The following is a 24858-nucleotide window of genomic DNA, read 5'->3' on the forward strand; positions in this document are numbered from 1 at the left end:
CAAGACAGCCATATAGTAGTGCCTGCAGCACGGTACGGACGGATTTGCAGGATAGTTCGGTTCAATAATAAATACCTAATATTGTAAGTACAATATAATATACCGCAGTGACCCGTGACGCGTTTACGCAGGTCAGCCACATATTATTTTTAAATATTGTAACATGAATATTCAACATAGGATATAGAATCTCATCAGCGCTCGGCTCAAACATCACCATGACCGTGGACACGGACACGGACGATTGCGAGGCGACTCAATCACCACCGACGGGCCTGATGCGCGATATCTTCCGGTCGGTTAATAGTTTGATGCCGGTTCCATTCACGGGATGCCGGATCCACATGCTGGCCAAGGCCGAACGGATAGGGTGGCCGGTCACGACGGTTTTAAAGCTGAACACGAACGGCCCCAAGCCAAGCGGCCTGTGGGTGTCGGCTTTGTATGAAATGGCGCAGTGGCAGGGCCTGAACGCGTCCGTCATGACCGACCTGCACCCCAAGTCGGGCAAATGGAACTTCGAGGCTACCAGTCGGTTGGAAACCGGTGCAAACTGGCTGGACGCGTCTCTGACCGGACAGGTGTGCGGATGGACGCGTCCGGTCAAGTTACAGGTCAACTTGGACTACTGGCTTCCGACCAGGACGCTATCTTTGTCCATCGACCCGCTGTTCAAACACTGTGCCTTCCAACTCTTGCAAGTAAACTTATAATCATACGTACTAGATGTATAATGAACGTGGTACAACTTTACATAGTAAATAAAGACATAGAATTTAAGTCCACAAACAAACAAGTCATTTTTAAAGGGTTGAATGTATAGGAGGCTGCTCTTTTGTTACACGGGTTGTCTTTGTGTAAGTAACAAATAATGAAAAACAATTTTAAAAAAGTTTTTAATTTTAAAATTATAGTAAAATACCATTTGCAGTACATATATCAGCAATATATAGGTATATATATATCAGTTATATCTAACCTTCCTTTATTGGCAAAGGGTTACACTTTTTTTTTTTTTTAAATTTTAAATACATCGTTGACGGCATGTCAGCATTCGTAATAAAACTACGTTTAAAAGTAAAAAAAGTATAAAAGTACTATAAAAGTATTAAATTGAAAAATATCGTAATAAAGCCGCCAATTATATATTATATACAAATATAGTATAATGTAACAGTGTTAATTATAGTGTTTTTTAAAACAGTGCTAAGCCGATTTTAATGTGGTCTTACCGTTATTTAAGGGACCTCAAGGAGAAGTTTTTAGTCTGCATACCTTATCATATTTTATCCTATCAACTCTGAAACACAGTTGTATAATATATAAATACATTTTTGTCGCCAGTTTGTCCGGTTTTTACAGGAAATTTTGAATTAAAAGTGTCAACGGAATCACTCACTTGACACAATTGATAGGGTTTAAAGTTTTTCATCGGACGCAGTCAGGTAATACAACTAATAGGGAATGACATAATTATTAAACAGATGTATAAAATATGTATAATACGCATTGTAGTCTTAGCATTTTTAGGTACTGGTATATATATATATATATTTTTTAAATTGTGGTCAGATTTTTGATATTTATTATAGAAAAATTTACTCATCCTTTTTGGATAATTAATTGTGTTTGTTGGCAGTCCGTGACGGATCGGCTGTCACTGGGCGTAAATTTGGCATTCAAAAGAGACACCACGTGCGGCTTCAATGAGTCTCGGTTACGGCCGAATCTGGTGGCCAAGTATGCTGGCCCCAATTACCTGGTCAGCGGTAGATTGAACACGACAAACTGGGCCACCAAGCTGGCGTACTATCATCATTGCACGGACTGGCTGCAAACGGGCACCATGGTTGACCTGAGCCCATCCAGCTCGGTAGTCACTACCCGGTTGGCGTTTCGTATTCTGTCCGACACGTCCATGTTTCGGGCGGCCATCGACACAAACGGCATCGTCAGTAGCCTGTGGGAGAAGCGGCTGGGCGATCGTATGTCCATGTCACTGAGTGCGTTCCTGAACCACGCGATACAGGATAGCTACGGGTTGGGTATCGGTCTGTCATTCGAATGACATGTAATGACGTAATTATGACAATGATTATTATCATCCGAAATCACTTTCATACATTGTTTGGCGGTTGTTTTGGTCGTTTTTACCTTTACAGTTGAATTAGATAACAATAAAATATGTACTTACTATAAATATATATAATTTACCTAGACCTACTTCGATAAATGAGTCGTAAATCGTGTGAAAATCCCTTCAAAAGAAATCAGAATCAATTTGATAACTTTTTGAAAAATATCGTGTAGTCCATGTCCATGGTGCAATTTGGCCCGATAGCATGTCGTTAAGCAAGCATTAAGCTTGACGTTTTAGTCTATAGTGTTTTTGACAAAACTGAGGAATGACAGAATACTAATTTTTAAAAAGTATCTTTTACAAGACTGCTATAGGTATAGGTAGTAGGTACCTACAATATAACACTATTGTTTTGGTTTAAATGTGCAGGTCAACATCTCAATTTGAAATTATTGAAAAAGGGTAAAGTAAATGAGTGAAATGTGTACGGCTTAAACCCCGAATCAATTAACTAATTCGGTTTGACAGTCTGTTGGCGCACCAAAAATGGCGAGACAACAACTCGACGAACATAGTCGTGGCTTTACATGGCAACATGCCACATAATGTTGACATGCCTGTAAAGTTGGACGTTTATTGTGCATTGTAGGTACTACCTACAGTTTTATTCGCATTCAACCTTAATAATTAGGTAGTTACTGACATAATTAGTAATTAGATACAGACGATACAGTAAAGTATACCTGCTGTATCGACTAAAATATTAAATTATTACTTGGTACCTAGTATCACATTAGATGTCAATTATAATATTTTTAAACATTAAGCCACGATGACACGGTACCTATGATGAAAGACGACATACCTACCACATGTTCAAACGTTTGGGAAATCAAGCAATGACAGTACATTATTGACATTTGCAGCAGATCAACGACTGTCGACTGCATATTGTTCTTAAAAACAAAGAGAAGTCGTATTCAATATTATGCAATTCGATGAATGCTTATATAGTTATATAGGATTTGTACTTCTTAGTGTCTCGCAATAGTGGCTACCTATAATTCGGCAGAAACTTATAAGTTATAGTACCTACCTACCTACGCCAACCAGTCTAATCCAAGTCAAACAATTATTAATCTTACGATAATACCTGATATAGGTACCTAAGTTAAGAGTTAAGACAGTTAAGTGAAAGTATATTATCATCTACTCCTTTAAATTCCAATAATAGGATATTCATTGTATGAAAGTAGGTACTACCTATATTATGAGTTATGACCTAGGATTAATAATCGGTATAAATTCATCAAAGTTAGAAGGAAGCAGGCAACATCATTTTATTTTAGAAAACTTTTATTATTAATTAATGATGTAGTATATGTATAGTATATATATATATATATATATAGTTACATAGGTTTGTTTCTCATTTTTAATATTGGAAGTTTCTACTGTCAAACACGGTACACGGAAAGTATTGGTAATTACTTATTAGTATATTATGTAACTAATAATTTACTAGTAGTTGCTTTTACCTACTGATTAGTTCATTAATATTAATCTCAAAGGTAATGTTATTTGCAGACTTGCATTGTCTATAAATGCATAATATTAATGAAAAAAATTAATTGATATAATCTTAATCATTTCAACCTACCCTAGGTAGGTAGTCAACAAAAAATAATAAAACAAGTCCAATGACCAATATATACCTCCATGAACATAAGGGCATGCGGTATACATACTACGTGTCACAAAATTATACTATTAGATTATAATAAGATTGATATTATTCGTACTTTCATGTTTGGTTGTCGGTGGTCCGCTCGGAGATAATTGTTTACCAAAGCCGAGAAAAGCCCTGAACACGTATTTACTGGCCGAAGAAGGCCTCGAGGCTATGCGGCAGCTAAAATGCGTACGGCTGTACGTGCCATACTGCCATTACATAAGATTATATAATTATACCAAAACATCTACGTACGATCAATTAGCTATTAACCAACGTGAAATAAAAGTGGTTTTAGTGCGAATAATATACGAATATCGAAGAATGTATTTTGTATATAGGTACGTACCTCAAACGAAAAATATACGATTATGTATATACACACCTCAAATATAAAATGTATGTATAATGTATATTTTTACCCAAGCGTCGACGAAAAGTGCTACGAATCAATGATCTGCTGTGGAATAATTTTAGTACGAAAAATGTCAGATTATTTATGTACCTATTTACGTATTGTCAACGTAAAATAACCCTATTAGCTATTTCAACGTATATTAAACTATTATTAATTATTATGCGGATAATAACTACGCAAATACATTGTACATTCACTAATGTTATCCTTATTATAAACGTAGATAGTAGGTACGTGCTATGTTTATTGGGATTATTATTTACCAATATAGTCTCATTTTAATAAATTTTTTTATATCAGAAACATGTGTTACCCAAATTTTTGTGTGGAACCATGGGTTATGGAATTTTAATAAATCCTGTTGACACTCCATGAGGTCTAAGTTAGAGAGCCATAATAATAATAAAATATTAAGACTCCGTAGTCTAAGTTATAATCCTTTCGGACATAGGATACAAGTAAATCATAAATATTATAATGTATTTTATGATGTATCTAACGACATCGTTATTTGCCAATTTTAAATTTTATCAATAAAAAAATAGGTAAGTACTTAATAACTAATTTTAAAGTAAAGAACTTTAAAAGTAAGTGCACACTTTCATTAAACTTTTTTTAAGCTTAATAAACAATCATTAATAATTTAACTACTGCTATTCACTAATACATTAAACTTTTTCCTAATAGAATATAGGGAATTTTGATCCTATGTCATGCCAACTTTTGACTATTGATCAACTTGTTTCAAATTTGGCTTTAAAAGAAATATTTAAATGGTTAAAGAAAACGAGTGGGTAAACAGTTGTTGCAAAATTGAAACAGACAAATGAGTACTGTCTATGAATAAAATACAAAAGGTAAAGTTATGAATGATCATCAAAAAACAATGTACAATGTACCTATTTACTTATTTAAAGCTTGAAGTTTTAATGATACAATATGATAAAATCTAGATATAAGTTATAAGTTATATTTATTATTTATATAAGTATGTTAAGTTGATATGATAAGTTAAAATACATAATTTAATTTGCTATTTAAATAACATAGGTATACCTATTTTATAATTCAGTAACTTATAAATTAGTTTAACTACTTCAACCTAATACCATTGACTATTGAGTATAATATATGTATATTAAAATGTACAATCAAAATTTTATGTTAGATTACTATAAAATACAATATATATAAAAAATAAAATTAGTAAATTAAGTATAAATTCAATTAATTTAATTTTTTTATAAATTAAGTATTTTCGAAGTAACTATACTGTACTTAAATTTATTACTTTGGTATAAACGTAGTATAGATCATATGTGATTATTGAATTGTTTTATCATTATCCGTTTATGGGTGAACCTGTGCTGGAGTGTTATGTCTTCACAACATTTTTGTACTTAAGTTGTCTCGGTAGCATTCATCAATGATACACAAAAAAAAATGGTTATTAGTTTGTTGAAGGTTGCCAAAATTTACCAAAATGGGTAATACGATTAATAGTTTGGGAAACTCTGAACTAGCATTACACAGAATAAAGTCTAAGAAGGCATGTATATTTAATAATTAAAATCCGTAGCAAAATTTTTCATAAATATTAAAAAAAGATTAAACCTGAAAAAAAGGCTCCAGTCCTATATTTTCAATAAATATTATTCCAGGGGTGCCAGGAAAAAAGACTAAAGGGGTTCCAATGTATATTTTTTACAGTTTATAAATGTTGCCTTTTCAGTTAAGGCTATATTCAGTAATACTTTTTGTTATACTGATAACAGTGTTATTAAAAATAACCAAAATATTCAATCATGATGTATTATTATGAATGTTATGTATTTAGTTTTCAAAAAATAAAAATAAAAATATTTTTTTCCTACAAATATTACAACCTAACTCATGAGAAGCACAAAATACAACATACATAAATATATAATTTACACATTGATACAGATTCAATGAACACGTATAATGTAAATATAAGTTTATATTTAGTTTTTCTTTAAATTTGTTCACTATTTTATCATAGTTACATATTAAACATAGTTTGATTATCGCGACATATTTATATTATTTATTGCATATTCAAATCACACATCTCAGTAAGACATACCATGTGTTTATATTTACTCTATAAAATAAATTTTGTTACAGTTGTCAACTATATAAATATAAATATGTAATATATTATACAAAATAAAAAAATTTAACATAAAATAATAATCCTATCGCTGGTGGTGGGTTTTAGTTTGTTCATTACATGGAATAGTAGATCCTGACCCTAGTACAATGAAAAGTAGGTGTAGATATAAAAAAGAAATATGTATAAGCATAATAGTATATCATTGTTTGTACACTTTATTTTGAGTCATGGCATAAGTCTTAAGTTGAAGAAGGATAATAGTATAGTACTTAAAGGAACACACAACACAAATAAAAAAATTCTTTACATTTTTTTTAAATGTTAAATTATTGTAGTTATGGTTATATGAAATGAATTTGTGATGATACGATATAAGAAAAAAATATTACTTTAAGAGATATTAAGAGATGTAGAATAGCCGCGTGATGTCACTGGGCCGGAGTCATCGTAATTGCCTATCTTATACGTGTAAAAGTTCCTTGCTTCACACAACGATTTATCAACCTAAACATTTTCTTTTAAAATTTAATTTACATGTAAATATGTGGTTTTATGTGTTTAAGACGATGCAAGTATCAGAATTGCAATACGATGTTTAGTTTTTTAAATATTAAAAATCTTAAAAGAGATATTTTAGTTAATCCGCACGTCATGGCGAACGGCATGTGGCGTTCGAACAACAGGTCCGCCGTTTAACCAAAATGTCTCTTTTAAGATTTTTAATATTTAAAAAACTAAACATCGTATTTACATGTAAATTAAATTGCAAAAATAAAATGTTTAGGTTGATAAATCGTTGTGTGAAGCGAGGAATTTTTACACGTATAAGATAGGCAATCACGATGACTAAGGCCCAGTAACGCCACACGTCTTTTTTCAATTGCTCATAACTTATTGAATAATGTGAGTACAAACGTAAAACCTATACCATTATCCTTAGAATTGAACATTCTTTCAAATAAAAAAACTTATATTTTGTGTTGTGTGCTCCTTTAATGATAACAAGGAAACATATAATATATTATATTTATGATTATGATACAACAATAATACTTTAGTATACAGAACTATAGAAATATAATATTAAAATCAGTAAAACACTCTGGGTTATGATAATATGCATATTATCATAATCATTATTAGGAATCAGAATGACTGCCTAATCGAATATGAATAAAGGTTCTTTGCATTCAGTTCAGTGCTCACATGTGAACACACACATAAAATAACAAAAATAATACATAATTTGTAAAAATAGTACTTAATGGTCTAGGTTTAATTACTTCACGTAGGATAAATATTTTTTACCGACAGCTGTAGTAAATATAAGTCACGGTAAAAAAATTTATGGAAAGGATAATTTTACCAATCATCAATACAAAAATAAAATTGCGAGCTGAAAAAAAAGTATAAAAAGAATAATCTAGGAGACTATATATATGCAATGCTTATATTATAACTAGTCCATTTCATCTTGGCTCTGGAGTCACAGGTTACCAAATATATATAAAATAATATAATATGAAAATAACCAATTTTTAATCATTAATACTTAATAATTAGTAAATAATAAATATCATAATGAAACAATACATTTAATGTTAATTTGTCATGATTCTAAGTTGAATATAAAATGTTTAAATCATGTTTCATATTAACATTTAACATTTAAGTTAGTATTACATTACAAGTTACAATAGTTTTTTCAATACAATATAGTATTCGGACTCCTAGTTTCATAAAATAGTAACGGTTGCTAATGGCCAAGATGGACTAGACTTGTTATAAACACAGAAGCTAGTTAGACGGTTGCATTGCAGTACAAAACAAAAAAAATTCACAGTTTCTAAGAAGGCAAGCGTTAAGGTTTACATTTAGTCCTGCCGTCCATTAGCCGGCGCCATAGATCAAACTGCTCGTAATATTTTACCATGTGTAAAGAAATTACTCCTTGATCTTTTTTCTTTTTTTTTAAGTCCTTGTCCAATGCTGTATCACCCCAATACCATCGGAACCAACTAAAACCACTGCTCTCACTAGTACCAACAGTATCTGTGGGACTAAGACCATTGCACACGGCTCGATCCAATGCTCGGCCAGTAATTTTTTTATTTGCAAATTGATCATCATGGATGCGTCTCACCTTCACAATTATATCTGTTGTCTTCAGCCTTGCATTCTGACCACCATCAAGGTGACAATGGTCTTCAACCACTTTACCATCACTTGATTTTTGGTTATGATCGGCATTTGAAGACATTTTTTCTTTTTCTTTGAGCTCCCGGCGAGCCTGTCGCTCGGCTGCCCGGCGTGTAAGTCGCTCAGCTACTACTCCAGTCAAGTATACATCCTCCAGTTTCAAGTATGGCACGGTATTTTTGCTGATATATACACTTGATGTTGCTTTATCATCAGTAGCATCTAATGTCTGATTACCATCACCACAGTTTTTTCCTAAATATGTTTTAACTTCCGAATCTTCTTCATTCATATTTTTCTCGTTTTTCTGATAACCATCTTCGTCTTCATCATCAACCACATCAAAATCTTTGCCAAGTGCTGCCTCGTATAATGGACTAACTGCCGACCGAGTCATAAGGTATGCTGGCCCAGTGCAGAAATCAGGATACACTCGACCGGTATATTGAGTTCGGGAAACATAATATTTACTATTATGCTGTCTAATCGGACGCCAACCATGTGCCAGCCGTCCCCAAATGGTAGGCGGCAGTTCAATATCAAAACTAGGGGTGGCTGCAGACTCAAACATATCTGCGCCTAGGGTGAATAATTCGTATGGGTCATGTATGGGTTCAAGGGGGCGAGGATGAAATCCACTAACACTGGATTCTGTAACAGTTTCAGTTTCCACTTTGTTGATGAATCGCAGTAATCTACGTACATCAATGAACATGTCGTCGTCTGTTTTTAATAGGTACCGAGCCCAAGGACAATATTGACGGGTCCATTCGAGAGCAGAGATAGATTTCAGGGTCAAGTTGGTATAAGTGTCTCGAGACTGGCACTGTACCAAGTCACCATACCGACCATATTCGCGCCCTAATACTCGTTGCACCGCCCGTTCTGCTTCATTAAGTCCATGCATAGCATATGCATCTAAGCCTTCCCCAGGGTTTGGTTCACGGTCATGCAAAAATTGGTTCATTTCAGGATCACCATCCAGTGGTTCTACGACTATGTTGGCAGCTGCTGATGGCTTGAGTTTGATTTTTTCTTTCGGTTTGATGTTTTTATTGATATCATGCTGATTTAGACGGATCTTAAGCGCTTGTTCTTCCGCCTCCAGCACTCGAGCAACTGGGTCTGTCTCAGACATCTGTGGAGTACCTACTAGGAATGCCATACTCACACTAGGACCATATCGGTTCATCCATGTCATACGAATAGCTTGTCGGTTTTGAGAGTGAGCTGGAGCCGCAGCTGAAGTGATCAACACTAGTAATCGAGTGCTGGTGGAACAGAGGCCAGCGTTCCGTATCCGAAATCCAGGTTCGTACATATCAGCGGCTGTCACAATACCACCAGGTGGTTTTAGTTTTAGCTGTTTTTTCCGCCGCTTCTTACCATTGTTACTACCACAATCTAGGTTTGTGTGTGTGTTTCCGCCAGTCATCGTTGCTATGTCTGCAATTGCATCTTGTTGTACTCCGATTATCAAATCACTGTTTCCTGAAAACAATGAATCATGAAATAATAATTGTATTAAGATATAATATTAGCATTAAAATTGCTTGCGAGGAGTACATAAGAAACTAACATGTTAATGTGTAACCTTCGGTTTTGCACGATCGCAGTTTATATGAGTTAAATAATTATTGTGTTCACGTGTCATGTCAATAGTAACATAACCAAATTTATTTGTTTAATAATAAAGTATAATATTTTAATCTAATATAACTAGATCAGAAATAAAACAAATCAAGTATCAAAAACTTGTAAGATGAATATGTCATATATTCAAATTGTTACAATATTGAGAAAAATATGCTGCTCTATGTTGATACATAAGATTATAGTAAAAACATTAATTTTATATTTAATAATTATTATTTATTTTATTTTTTATTATAGATTAAAAGATTAGTATTTGAACTGTACTCTTAAGAATTAAAATAATACATTTATATATATTTAAGAAAAACTATTAATTGATCTATAAAGTTCAAAGTCAATCCTCAAAAATATTTAACAATTCATCTTCTGTACTATTTTATTATAGAATGTAAGTACCTAATGATTGTTGGCTATATGCAACAGGTGTCCCAGTGCCACCTGTACTGCCACCAGTTCCATATAGACAGTATAGGGCACCCATGATGAATAGAAGAGCTGTAGTGACAGCAGCTTTAAAGCCACCACCATTACTATTGGCTGTTCTAGTTAGCTTCCTAATATAACAGCCAGCAACTATATTAGGGTTATATCGATTACAACCACAAAGTGACACTCCAGACAGGGCGTTAGAAACGCAACGCCGCGCCGCCGTAAACATAACAATGTTGATGATTAATTTGGTTTACTAAAAAATGTAGTCTTTTATCACTGAAACAGATAAATTTTATAAAATAAATTTTTATTGTGTATTATTGATCACAATTACAAAAATATCTTAGTAACATTTAATTAAATGTACCTATGTATAATTAGTTAAAGTATTTAATTGAATCAATAAAAAATTTAGCAAATGGAGTACTTGAATGTACTTAACTAAATATATATATTGATAGTTTTGAGTGTTGAAATTTTACCAAAGGTAATCTACACTGTAAAAAATGTTGTTAAATTTCAATTAACGACGCAATGTAAATTTACACAGAATATGTATGTTAATTAATTTTGCATGTAAAAGTAAGTAAATTTGTCATGAATATTTAAGTAAATAATGTTCACATACATTTCTGTGTAAATTTCAACCGAAAATGTTTTGTAAATAAACAATAAACCATGGTTTTCAAACTAAATTCATTTTATGTGTAAAATGTTAGTCAATTTATTTATCACAATCACATATGTAAATTTTGTTTGTATACATTTGTGTGCACATTTCAACTACGATTGCCTTTAAATATACAAATGTTATCAAAGTAAATTAAATTGTACATCAAAATATTGGTATATTTGTACTAGTCACATAAGTAAATAAAGTTTATAAACACATCTGTGTATGTTTTAATTTCTGATATCAATGCCACGCATAAGTGCTATTTGAGGGAGGGCTCAGCAATACAATATACATAATACAAAATTGCTAAATTTAATTATATTTCATCTATGGGTTAATTATCCATCAGTGACTATTAAGAATATTCATTAGAAAATAATAATTCATTAATACATATTACATTTATTTGTTTAATTGATTTTTTTATGTAATTTTTTTTAAATATGTTAGGAGTCTCCATGCATAGATTCATATCAAAACATTTAGTGCCTTATAGATGGTAATTTAGTCTTTATAGACATCAAATAGTAGTACCTACCTAATATTTTACATTTATTCAGTTTCATGAAACTACCCATTAAACATTATATAGGTAAACTTTGTAGTTTGTATGCAAGTAGGTACCTATGCGGTTATCAGTGTTGGGTAGTATTACAAGGGGAAAAACATATGTATTTTGGTCACTCAAACAAAAATATGATGATATTCTACCTGGAAAAAAATTAAATTTTTGGTTACTGTGCTTAAGAATAGTGTAGAAAAACGTTTTAATAAACAGCTCAGTGATCCATTTTTATTGTCTGCTACACTTTCACATCCATATTTCAAAACAGCTTGGTTTAACAATAGTGATAAAGAAGATACAGCTTTTCATTGTTTAAGCAATCTTGCTTGGAAATGTCTGAACAACAACATTTATCGGAATATGAATCATCACACAGTGACGATACAAATAATTTTTTTGATTGGTCAAAAAATAAATCAAAATTAACTCTACCTTTGGAACAGGAAATATCAAATTTTTTAACCAATAGTCCAGCTAAAGGTTTAGATTCTTTAATTGAAACTCCGACAATAAGAAAAGTATTTGTAAAGTTCAACACACCACTACCAAGCAGTGCAGCTGTAGAGTGTATCTTTAGTGTTGGTAGTGCCGTATTATCTAAAAAAAGAGGAAGAATGACAGAAGAAAACTTCGAAAAAACATTAATGCTAAAATGTAACAAACATTTAATTTGAAAATATATTAAAATTTTGTTTACTTTTTACATTCCTAATTAAGTATGTATTGTTTTTAACTGTGTCTATCCTGATGAAAGATGATATGTTTTGATAATATAGTTAACATTATTCATAGAAGATAATAATTGCAGATAATTATTATTATATAATATTGTAAATTATAAATTGTCATAGTTAAGTATACTATAATTTTAATTTACCAACAATATATTATATATTTAAATATTGTCCATAATTGTTGCCACACATTTTGTGTAAATTTACATAAACATTTTTTTACAGTGTATTGTGTGGGTCAGTTAAATTGGATATGGATAATGCAATGTCTCATTTTAAAATAATGAAACTAAACTGAAGCCTACAAAATTGAGTGACTTACAGTTCCCACTCATTTTTTGTTTTTGAACGAAAAAAAAAAAAATTTTAAATTGAACATAATATTAAGTTACATAGGTAATTAAATATTAAATAAAAAACTATACTTAGCGAGAAATTACATCTTATTTGCTATACTAGTCTTTAGGTGGGTAGTAAATGTAAAAATGAAATATTTTTTGTATAAAAATATATCTATATTAAGTAGATGTAGAAGTAATGCACCTCAGGAATTATTGTTTAAGCAGATTTAACGAACTATAAGTATTTAGAAATATTAAAAATTAAGAGTAATAAAGCACTCCTATACAATTTTCAATTATTTTACAAATCAATTACTATCATATTTATCTATCTTTTAACGCTCATTTGATTTCATTAATTACAGAGTTAGGAGCATACATGTAATTTTTAGTTTAAATTTGTGTAATGTGGCCAGAGACATAAACTATTAAATACAAATTAAGAAATCAAATAACTCTTTATGTGCACTAAAATTAGCATAAAAAGTACTAGTGTACTGGAGCACTGTGTCCTACATGTTACTATGCATGTACCAATTCTTATTAATATTTAATTTTATCACCAAGCAATTTTTTAAAAAATAATCTTATATTCTGTTAATTTTTTTTAATAACTTAATAATTCTCATAAATATAATACAACTTAAATACTAGTGTTACGTGTAGAGGTAACTTAGATCTAAAAATATATAAATTGATTTCCAACATTTTAACATTTAACACTAATTTATTGTTGTTCAGTATTTTTTCAATAGATTGTCAAAAATCTGTTGTATATTATTGTGTGATAATATCCTAAAAAAATATAATTACAACACTAAATAATATTGGGAAACTATGAAAAATAATTGTAAAAAGTTACCTCCTATCTGTACCAAATTAACAAGTTGAAACCAAAATTTGCATTTATAGAAAACTTACGTTACAATAAAAGTTGTTTTGTTGTATAATATTCTACTATTCAACAGTATACATTTAAGTTAGTAATATTGGTGATTATGTAAGATGAATGACATGGATAAGTATGAATGTGTCATTATTTTTAGAAATTAGAAGTGCCTAAATGTATGTATTAGTATATTATGAATATCTTTATTGTACTTATTACCTACTCTAAACAAGTAGTCACAATATAGGTACTTGGAATATTGATTAGGTAGGAGTTATTAGTGAGAATTAAGATAACACTTAAAGACAATTTATGTACAAAATTTAACTAGCAAATATAATATTAAGATATTAAATGTATTCATGATATAATGATTTTGAGATGAACAGGCATCATATAATTTTAGTTTTTTAATAAAAAGGTTCAGTTATTAATTTTTAATTAATTATTCAGGGAGTTAAATATTGACAACCAGAGTTTGGATTTACATATAAATAAAAACATATTTTGATCTAACATGATAAATTTGTTTCACGTATTTTCAATTAAAAAATTTTATTTTATTTTACAAATTTTGACAATTTAGATTAATATTTACTGTTATTCTTATTATTTGTCAACTTATTTCTAGAAATCATTTTATCAAAGGTAATTCAGGGAAGGATTTCTTTAAGTATTTAATTATTCTTTTAATTTTTAAAGTGCTTTCTGTACGTTACTGTTTTCAATGTCAGTAACACACCTAAAGCCGCCATACATAAAAAATAATTAAAAGATAGTAAATTACAAATTTTGAGATTCCATCACATATTTTGGTTATGCAAATGCATTAAAATCAGTGCTCAAAATGGAAAATTTTACAAATAAATACACATTAAATACAAACAATTGAAATATTCAATTAAAAGTTTATAATAATTTCCACAATGTTTTGTATTGCTTGTCCCTTATTTGTTCAGGTGTACGACTAGCAGTTAAATGTAGCATTTTTGATCATAATGTTGTTATTGAAATGAGACAAAGAAATGTTCAAATGTTGGGGAAATCAAGCAATGACATTACATTATTGAAATTTGCGATATTACAGTTGCAGTAGATCAACGACTGTGGACTGCATACTGTTCTTAGAAACAAAAAAAAGTCGTACTCAATATTATGCAATTCAATGAATATTTATGTAGGAAGGATTTGTACTTCTTAGTGTTTCGCAACAGTGGCTACCTAATTCAGCAGAAACTTATAGTACCTACGCCAACCAGTCTTATCCAAATTAGACAATTATTAGGTAATCTTATGATAATACCTAATATAGGTAAGTTAAGAGTTAAGACAGTTAAGTGTCTAAACGTGTAAGTATATTATCATCTACTCCTTTAAATTCCTATAAGATGTTAATTATACGAAAGTAGGTATTTTATTATGACCTAGGATTTATAATCGGTATAAATTCATCAAAGTTAGAAAGAAGTAGGCAACATAATTTTATTTTAGAAATACTTTTATTATTAAATATATGATTAGTATTAATTATTGTATAATTGTAAAGAACACAATAACAGTATATTAATATGGAACTAATAATTTAATAGTAAGTATTTACTGATTAATTAATTAATCTTTAAGGTAATATTTTTTGCATACTTGCAGTGTTTATAATACTAATGAAAATAATTGATCAAACGATTACGAAGTATTACATTTGTATTGTGTTGGGTAACTATACATAAGGAATAAAGATTATTATGTAATAAAATTATTTTAAGATATTGCAAACAGTGTTTAGTGTCCAAAATGAAGCAATATAATACTTGGACGTACAGTGTCAGTAATCAAACTGATGGAGACCTCAATGGAGAAGGTATGAATTGCTTATTCAATTTCAAATAATATGAAAATGCAATTCAGTGTTAAAATATAGCTATTATAAGAGCAGAGTTTATTAATTTTCAATATTTTTTGTTGTTATTGCAATACAACTGAAAAATGAACAACACGAGCAGAGACAATTGGACTTATATTTTATTATTTGTCGAAAAAGGAATTTAGATAATTTTAATCCCCTTGACTGTCATACTGTTGGAAACATCTTACCAAGTGGCAATTGTCATTATTTTTATTCAATGTTAAGGTACTTAATATTTTTATGAACTGGAACTCACTTCACTGTATGAGTAGTGACTGATCATTAGATTGTTTATGTAATTAAAGTATTACAGATAAACTACAGCTAAGATTCTTGGAAATCTGTTACGTACATGCGTGCAGTCATGGTGTCACAAGTGCCAAATTAATTTTCTTTTTTTTTTCAAAATTCACTTTTACTTAAGTGTTACTAAAAAAAAAAAAAAAACACACACAGACAAGAAGATTTCAAATATTTTTTCAAAAATAAAATTAGATTTTGGAAGTGGATAAATTTTTTTTCTTCCACTTATTGGTCTAATTAGTAATTACATGAAAAACGACCCACTTTCAACAGCCATTAAGGTGCTTTAAAGTTCTTTAAATCAAATTGCTTAAATATTAAACTAGAACACAAGGTAATAAAATGTATACCTATTTTATCCATTGGGAAAGAGTATATATACCAATGAATACAAAATGGTTTAATTTAATTTAAATTTAAGATGATTATTTTAATGAACATTATAATGACAAAACATTAGTTGGGTTTTTAATTTAAGATAATAATTTAAAAATACCTACTTTAGGTTATCTAACTTTAGTTAAGACATGAGTGTTAGCATTTTGGCAGTGAAAATACTTTGAATACCATTTAAGGAAACAGTTTAATGTTTAGAAATTAAATAATCAATAAGAAAATTATTAGTACACTTTTTACAGCCAGTGCCTTGCTGTTATGTAGGTGCACACATCATATTTATATAATTAATACACCTGGACAGTAATGTTACCTGCTCAAGTGCAGTAATATCCAGAATATAATTGACCGTTCATCCACTGCCGGCGTTCAACGGATGGAATTGAACGGGGACCAAGCAGTATGCGCAATCACACCAGAGAGAAAGAAGGTTAGTCCACGTTAAGTCACGAAGCCGATGTCGACGTCAAAGCCGACACCGCCGCCGCGCCGCACAACCCCTGGGTCTGTTTATCGTTGAGATCGCGCCTCGGTCCACTCTTGGCCGTCACCGACGAATGAGATGTTTGACGACCACTGGCTCAGACAATCGCGGCAACCATCGTCTACAGGCCAGTAGCAGGTTACGCGGAGAACGTGCGCGTTTGCTACGAGCGACTTACTAGCAGACTAAAGCTTTGAGAAGACTACACACGTTTGCCTTGAACCAGCGATGTCGACGTCATGCGACTGTCACTTCTTCCGCCACCGTTATTTCACTAGACGGACGAGCTCGACACTCGGAAACGGAACGACCGGGCCATTAACGCGCGCGGCGACGACAAACAAACGAACGATCTTCAAAAATATCACAAAAATTACTGTCGTCGTAGGCTGTTGTTTTTGTCGTACTGTTCACATGACCATTGTCGACACGATGGACGACAGTCCTACCGATTGGCTACTACCGACGACCCTCCGTCATCAATGGACATTGTTGATGACTGCTGCACGGCAAACGGGTTACGTCCTAACGGTGCGCTAGGCTGACGGCCCGATCGTGTGGCAGTCGTGCGATGGTGTGTGTCGTGTGTGACCGTGAAGTCCGGAGAGCGAGCTTGCGCGTGCGTCCGTGCGTGCGCCGCTTCTACGTAAACGTGATACGATGATAGCACGAGTGTCGGGGACTACAATAATAATAACAACTCGTCGCGATCACAGACCAGCCAGTGATAGCGGCGGCGTCGTCGGTGTCGGCACCGTGGGGTAACTGTGTAGTAGAGGTGCCGTCCCGGCTTGTCGAGACCGACGTGTAACCGAATTGTAGCCAAAAACAAATTAATAATAATAATGTAATTTGTAATATGTCTCTATCGCGGTCGGCACGCTGGCCGGGGCCGCAGCAATATTGTGTTTCCCGGCTCGCTTGGCCGCCGCAAAAGCGTTCCCACCATTATTTACATATTTATCGTGTACACATATAATTGAGCCCCACGCCGCACGGTGAGTTATCGCTACGCTTGCCGCTGATAACGGGCGCGGTGATAAGCGGACAATCACACCGCTTATCGCTAACGCTCGACTGCCGCTTACACCGAGTCCACGTATACACAAGGCGCGCATGGGGGTACGAATCGCGACGTTCTAGTCCTCTAGTAAGAGTATATTTTTCTATGGTCTTCGCCTTAACGTAAGATAAGTAAGCCGCTGTCACTTGAGCTGGTGACGTTTAGTTTCTCGTGTTGTGTATTTATTAGATCGGGAGCGGGGAGTACTCGCTCGCCGGCCGGCCGTCATAGTTTACACGCCCTCGTTCGCGTCGACCATCTTCTCTCCGTCTTATTCTCTTCTCTCCACGAGGTGAATGTTTTCGTGTTCCGTTTTGCATCCCTGACCGCCCTGCCAAAGTCCGAGTACCAGCAGCAGTGATGAATACCTTGAAGGTCTTCGCCGAAACCACAATGGTCACACCAATCACCGCTACAGCGTCCACTGTCAAATAGTCACACTGTGCATGATTTTCTGCCGTTTTACCTCTACTTACATACAGGTTTGTAGTTCTATCGTGAATTTAAATGAATTTCACTGTATATATTTTCCTGAGCTTTTCTGTGTTCATTCAGATACATTTGTTTGCTGATTTTGAATAACTTGGAAGGTTGTTTTAATCAACAATTGACTATTGACACCTTAAACATCCTTAGTTTAGGTAGATATTGTTTCATTAATTTTAACTACCTAGTAGGTTCTTTTATATTGCAACCAGTTATACATGTACGCAAAGGGGTGTTTTGGGTGTCCAAATACCACATGAAATTGAGTTAGGTATAGCTAAAATTATCGTGTTTATTAAAAAATGAGTTATAATTTTCAATGAGAAATATGTTTCTGCGTACGTCCTTGCAATCAGTGGGACAGTGCTTAACATATTGTACTGATTTAATATTATTGATTAATTTATATATTTATTATGTTAAGCCTGTGCTTTCATAGTTTTTAATATTTAATGCTTCAACCAAATTCTGTAACTCACTCTACTAGCCTGTGAGCTCCTAAACAATTTTTTACCTACACTTACCTGATGGAGAATTTTAAAAAAATCACCTATTACTCCAAAAAAATGTGATGGTAGTACCTGCTTAGCAAGAAGTTTTAAGAGCCTAGAAACTACTAATTATTATCAGAGCTATTGAATAGGGGGCAGAGTATACACGATAAAATACTAAATCCATAGTACCTACATTTAAAATATATATATATTTACATTAAAATACAAAAAAATAATTACAACATATAGCATAATAATTCAATCCTCGATTCAATCCTACATATTTATTATTAAAAAAAAATTGAGTTGTGTTTAAACTATTCTTGCTAAAATTTTGTAATAGATATATCTAAAGATTTTATTATTTCAATTCCATTTATAAAATACAATTCATTAATTTGTATCATTTCCTTGTGTACCTATCATAAATATGCAATTGATTACTATTATAATTTAATTTACTTTTAGACTTACATATACTGAATGAAACTAAATTATTTTTAAACTAACAAAAAAAAAAAATGTTTGGTAAATAATCATAATACTCTGAGAGTTGCATTGGTAAATAAGTAAATAAGTATAAGTAGTTAAACAACATAAATGTATCTGTAGATTTATATTTTTGACATAAATATGAAATTAATGACCTATGATTTTACATTGTTTTTGCACAAAACATCATATGTTAATATTCAAACAAAACAAAACTTGATTTAACAAAATAAAAAAAAATCTTTTATCAAAGCATAGCAAAATAATAAATGAACTTTTTTCATAAAGCATACTATATTTACTTAAGCGATTATGTAGGCTCAGTTAATAATTAAAAAATTCAATTTTTAATTGTTCTATAATATTATAATATTGTACTAATCATATTCTTGTTATTTTTTTTTTAGATTGCTTATAAAGAAATTTGGAAAATCAACTTCATTTATCATCGGCAACTACTATTAGAACAACAATACTCTGCAGTCAGGATTAAACATATAACATCACTGCTTATTCTATTGTTACAATCTCAATAACTATTCAATACTTTTATTACACACTGACATTAAAAGTTTTAACCAACCAGCATCAACAGACACAACTTATTTACAAACATTGTGACTACATCAAAATCTAGAGATTATAGCCAGTGAATAATGATTCCACTATCGTCTTCAGCATCACAGAGAAAATCAAGTGTGGCAGCAAAAATGACAAGCGGGAGCTCCGCCGGTATGCCTTCACCGACTAGCCTCCTGACAAAGCTGAAAAGTGCTGTGCGTTCAGTTGTATCGGACTCGAATGCCCGCAACTTGATGGGCTTCCTGGTTCTAAACTTTGTGTTTGCTTTTGTGGAACTCGCATATGGCATGTGGACAAACAGCTTGGGCCTGATATCAGACTCGTTTCACATGTTCTTTGATTGTACTGGCCTAATAGCTGGGCTGGCTGCCCAAGTTGTCAGTCGATGGCCAGCGGACGATTCCTTCGCCTATGGTTATAAACGCGCTGAAGTTCTGGCCGGGTTTGTCAACGCACTGTTCTTGCTGTTCATAGCGTTTTTCATACTAACGGAAGCTGTGGAACGGGCCATCGAACCGCCCGAGGTGCACCACGACCGCCTGTTTGTGGTCAGCGTGCTGGGGCTGCTGGTCAACCTGGTCGGTATATACGTGTTCCAGCATGGAGGTAGCCACGGACACAGCCATGGTGGCTCAGGTGGCGGTCACGGACATAGCCACGGCGGTGGTCACGGGCACAGTCATGAAGGCGGTCATGGACACAGTCACGGTGGAGGTAACCACGCGCACGAAGACGACCCCTACAACCAGCACAACCAAGTGTCCATATCGATGGGCGGCGGTGCCGGTCATCAGCAGAACAACGCGTCAATTCCACCGGCTGGGACCGGCCAGAGTAGTCACAATCAGAACCACCTAATGAAAGGAGTTCTGCTGCATATCTTGGCCGACACACTGGGCAGCGTGGGCGTGGTCATCTCCGCGCTATTGATGCGAGCTTTCGGGTGGATGCGCGCCGACCCCGTGTGCTCGATATTCATAGCCGTCCTTGTGGCAGCCTCTGTGTGGGGCCTGCTTCGCGACTCAGCCCGCGTCCTCATGATGCGCACGCCCGTCGAGCTGGACGACGAGCGGCGCTTGCTGGATGCGTGCTACTCCCGACTGCACCGGTTCCATCCGGCTGTCATGGGCATCCAGGAACCACGGTTTTGGACGTTGTGCGCGGACGCCTACGCTGGCAGCATCAAGATCGAAGTACGGTCCGGACTCACGGGGATCGGGGGTGGTGGTCCAGGCACCAGCGATTATGCCGCGTCCTCGTCGCCGATGCAATTCGCCGGACAATCGAGCCTTCAGCCCGCTGATGCCGCCCGACTGTTGCACGACCGCGACCAGTTCGCCAACAGTCTGGTGCGATATGCGCAACAGGTATTCGGTGCCGTCGGTGTCCGAAACTTGTACGTGCAGATCGACTACGCGGGGGACGACATGATCCATAATCATACACATCACCATGTCAACGACGTGCAGCGGCCAAACAACTATGCAGCAGTCGGAAGTCTGCTCGATCAGCCGCAACAACAATTCCAAATGCACTATCAACAACAGCAGCAGCAGCAACAACAACCACAGCAACAGTACACCAATCCGCTGCTAATGATGTAATTTAATAACGGGTAGCTCCTCGCCACCGCCCACGTGAGTCAAAAGGATTACGGTCACCATCAACCTCCAAAATCTGTATGCTGGCAGTTTCAACTACGATGTAAAAAAAAAAAAAAAATCCTCCACATTTTAATTATACTACTACTATTTTTATTATGTTAAAGATGCCCATTATGTACCATCCTTGAAAGTGTTACATCAATTATTATACCGAAAATAAAAAATTTTATTTGTACATTATACATAAGAATTTATTTGTAGATTAATTATTATTGCATTGTTTCATATTTTGTTTCTACACTCAGATAATGATGAAGTGAATAATTTGAAAAACTGTTGACTTTCCAATGAAACAAGGAAACAATTGAACAGTGCGAAGACTATTATTTTAAATAATAAATATTATATTGTATTAATATATTTAAAAATGTTTGATATTGTCATTATATTCTCGTTTTTATTGGTATAAATGGCGTTAATGTCAATTTAAAATAATATCTATAGAATAATGTTTTTACGTGCTAGGAAATAAGTTTCAAATATAGTTTGTTACTAACACAGTCAATTGTCAGTAACAAATTATAAACAATATCACTGATTTTAATTACTATTGTTTATAATTGTGGGTTGGTTGCTTAGAATTTAATGCTCTTAAAAAAAACTAATTACCAAATAGGCATGCATTTATAAAAGTACATGCATGTATTGTTGCCTCTCTGTATTGTGAATAGTATTCTACTCTGGTTACAATAAAATAGTGTGTTGAAATTGCTAGTTAATAGTGGTGAAGAGGTATGATATTTTTATATAAAAATTAGACTAAAAATGTTTGTATTTTAAGTGAAATGTAATATGGCATTGTGGCAACCCTACAACACGCACCTACTGATGGACATGTTAGTCGGAAACTCGGAACTAGTAGTAACTGACTATAAACTAGCCATTCTTACACTCTAGTTAAGCTTAAGAATACTTTTCAAATGTATTCAGAATGTGTATTCAAATTCTTGGTGTAATTTGTATTTCAAATACATAAGTATTCGAATATTGTATTTAAAAGTATTTGAATATAAATACAAATACATTTTAAAAGTATTCAAAATACTTTACAAATAATGTTTTTAAATAGGTATATTGAATGTTTGTACGTTTATCACAAATGTATACCAACTTAAAATAATTAATAAATACCTACTTCCTTTAATTGGTTCAATAATTTAAAATGTCACATTCGATATAACAGCTATTGTATTGTCTAGTTAAATTTAGCTAGGTGGATACAAATTGTAGATATTGTGTCATCAAAATTAAAAATTCTTAGAAGCATAACATATTTTTAAAATTATAATGTACAAAATTAAAAACTGTTCATTGAAATACTACAATAAAAAATAAAAGTATTTAGTATTTTAGAATAAAATACAAAGAAAAAGTAATTAAATACTAAAATTTGAATACTTAGCAAGACTGTGGGTAGGTACAATCACCCATCAACCATGGTCACTGAAAAGTATTTTTAGAATACAATATATAATATTATGAATTATGATAGAACATTTATACTATAGCTGTCCCGCCCGACATTACCTGTGCAAAATATTTGTATTTTTAATAAATAAATTTGTAAAAAAATTTACAGATATTCCATATTTTTTCTGATTATAAATTATGTTTAATAATAATATAATACTCCAACCATTTAGATGAAAAAAAATCATGTGTGTTCGCCTCTACCCTACATTGCTACCTACCGGAGATGAAAAAAACAAATAAAACATCCTTAAAGTCTCAATCACTATAAATCTTTGGTATAATTTTTATTTAAAATAGTCCAGTAGTTTTTAAGTCTATTAACTGCGATTGAACCAACATCTTCGCCTGTGAAAACATATAATATATTATATAGCGCAACATGATTATCTTGATTCTTGGTTTTGGTATAGATACCTACTACCTACGTATCGGTTCACTGGTAAACCTCGCTATCTGAACTAATATGAACAAGATTGACAATTCGTCTGAGATGCTTAAAATTGGACATAGATTAGACTTGATATAAATCAAACGTGGTTCAAACTACTCTCTACATTTAGAAAGAATTAACTTTCCTCAAAATCGGCAAAGGGGAAGTCAGCGCAACATTTATTTTCACTCTCCGACCCACGCGCAACAAAGATAATGTGTGTATAGCAAAACTAACCTAGCATGTTACTTTTAATATTAGAGTGGATTCACCTATTTTTAAACTTAAAGCTAAGCACATTACATGTATCCACTTAGGTTGGCTTTTTTAAGGTATTTAAATTTTTTCACAACTTATAAGCATTTTTAAAGTGTGCCCAATCAAACTGTTGCTTTTTTTTTAATGAAACATTTTTCTTAAAGTTCAAATTTTAATAAAACATATCAAAATCTTGAAAATTTTCCATTTTTTTGTAAATTAAAAATTATGAAAGTTCAATTTTTTAGCTAAGAATTGAAAATGTATAACAAGTATTATCATAAATAGTTTATAATATACTGTAACCAAACATAATATGTAAACACAGTTATTTTGTAAAGACATGGTAAATTCAAATTTGGACAAAATTACATATTAAAACCAAGAATAACGATTTAAGTTATTTTATTTTAATTTAAAAATATTATTTGTGGGTAATTGATACTTTTAAAGTACATTATTTAATTTTATACAAATATATACACTATCAAATGTAATTTTTTTGGCAAAAATAAATTTAACCTACTGAAATACTAATACCTAATCATAAAATAAATTACTTTAATCACAATTATAGAAACAAATATATTTAGTGCAGACCGTCTTGCTCATGTTTTTCGGATACAATTGTTTTATATAATTGAATATGAATTTTCAAATTAACACAATGACTCTAGACACCTAATGTAGTGCAGAGTAATACCCCCTTCCCCCCTTTTTTTTTACCTTATCACCTGTACAAAAGTGCCCCTTAAAATACCCATGTAAACTAAATATTTCACCTAATAGGTGTGAGTTTAAAATTCTAAAAACATGGTAGGTTAGCATTAGTTACATTACAAGTAATTGCAATCAATAGTTATGAAAAATCAGTGTTTATCTGAATGGAATTGGGATAAAATATCCAAGTTCAAAACACCCGGCTAATAAAATAACCAATGTATAGGACCAAATATCCTAATAAAAAACAA

At 32.6% G+C, this 24858-nt stretch overlaps 3 protein-coding genes across 4 annotated transcripts; 2 read left to right on the forward strand and 1 right to left on the reverse strand.

The window, feature by feature from the left end:
* The first annotated feature begins 186 nt into the window (after positions 1-186).
* LOC111029978 lies at positions 187-2094 on the forward strand. Its single transcript, XM_022309255.1, has 2 exons — positions 187-701; positions 1640-2094. Exons 1-2 carry the CDS (start codon positions 219-221, stop codon positions 2066-2068), a joined length of 912 nt encoding a protein of 303 aa, XP_022164947.1. The 5' UTR covers positions 187-218; the 3' UTR covers positions 2069-2094.
* A 5477-nt stretch (positions 2095-7571) lies between these two features.
* Positions 7572-17514, reverse strand: LOC111029985. 2 transcript variants are annotated; one of them, XM_022309262.1, is made up of 3 exons: positions 16775-17514; positions 10619-10930; positions 7572-10057 (listed from the first exon to the last, which is right to left on the reverse strand). In XM_022309262.1, exons 2-3 carry the CDS (start codon positions 10878-10880, stop codon positions 8229-8231), a joined length of 2091 nt encoding a protein of 696 aa, XP_022164954.1. In that variant the 5' UTR covers positions 10881-10930; positions 16775-17514; the 3' UTR covers positions 7572-8228. The 2 variants fall into 2 exon arrangements, with proteins under 2 accessions (XP_022164954.1, XP_022164955.1); XM_022309263.1 differs by lacking the exon at positions 16775-17514 and adding an exon at positions 11022-11134.
* A 524-nt stretch (positions 17515-18038) lies between these two features.
* On the forward strand, positions 18039-22112 carry LOC111029986 (zinc transporter 7-A-like). The gene is made up of 2 exons (XM_022309264.1): positions 18039-18490; positions 19888-22112. The coding sequence occupies exon 2, from the start codon at positions 20137-20139 to the stop codon at positions 21664-21666; it is 1530 nt and encodes a 509-aa protein (XP_022164956.1). The 5' UTR covers positions 18039-18490; positions 19888-20136; the 3' UTR covers positions 21667-22112.
* The last annotated feature ends 2746 nt before the right edge of the window (positions 22113-24858 follow it).

Source organism: Myzus persicae, unplaced genomic scaffold (assembly GCF_001856785.1).
Source record: "Myzus persicae strain clone G006 unplaced genomic scaffold, MPER_G0061.0, whole genome shotgun sequence".
Lineage (NCBI taxonomy): Eukaryota > Metazoa > Arthropoda > Insecta > Hemiptera > Aphididae > Myzus > Myzus persicae.

What these genes read in the sequence shown, in the direction of transcription:
- LOC111029978 (XM_022309255.1), top strand. Translation starts at nt 219, where the DNA reads ATGACCGTGGACACGGACACGGACGATTGCGAGGCGACTCAATCACCA. An exon ending in GTGCCTTCCAACTCTTGCAA is followed by an intron (nt 702 to 1,639) that starts GTAAACTTATAA and finishes GTTTGTTGGCAG; the next exon opens with TCCGTGACGGATCGGCTGTC.
- LOC111029985 (XM_022309262.1), bottom strand. Translation starts at nt 10,880, where the DNA reads ATGTTTACGGCGGCGCGGCGTTGCGTTTCTAACGCCCTGTCTGGAGTG. An exon ending in ATATAGCCAACAATCATTAG is followed by an intron (nt 10,058 to 10,618) that starts GTACTTACATTC and finishes CATTGTTTTCAG; the next exon opens with GAAACAGTGATTTGATAATC.
- LOC111029986 (XM_022309264.1), top strand. Translation starts at nt 20,137, where the DNA reads ATGATTCCACTATCGTCTTCAGCATCACAGAGAAAATCAAGTGTGGCA.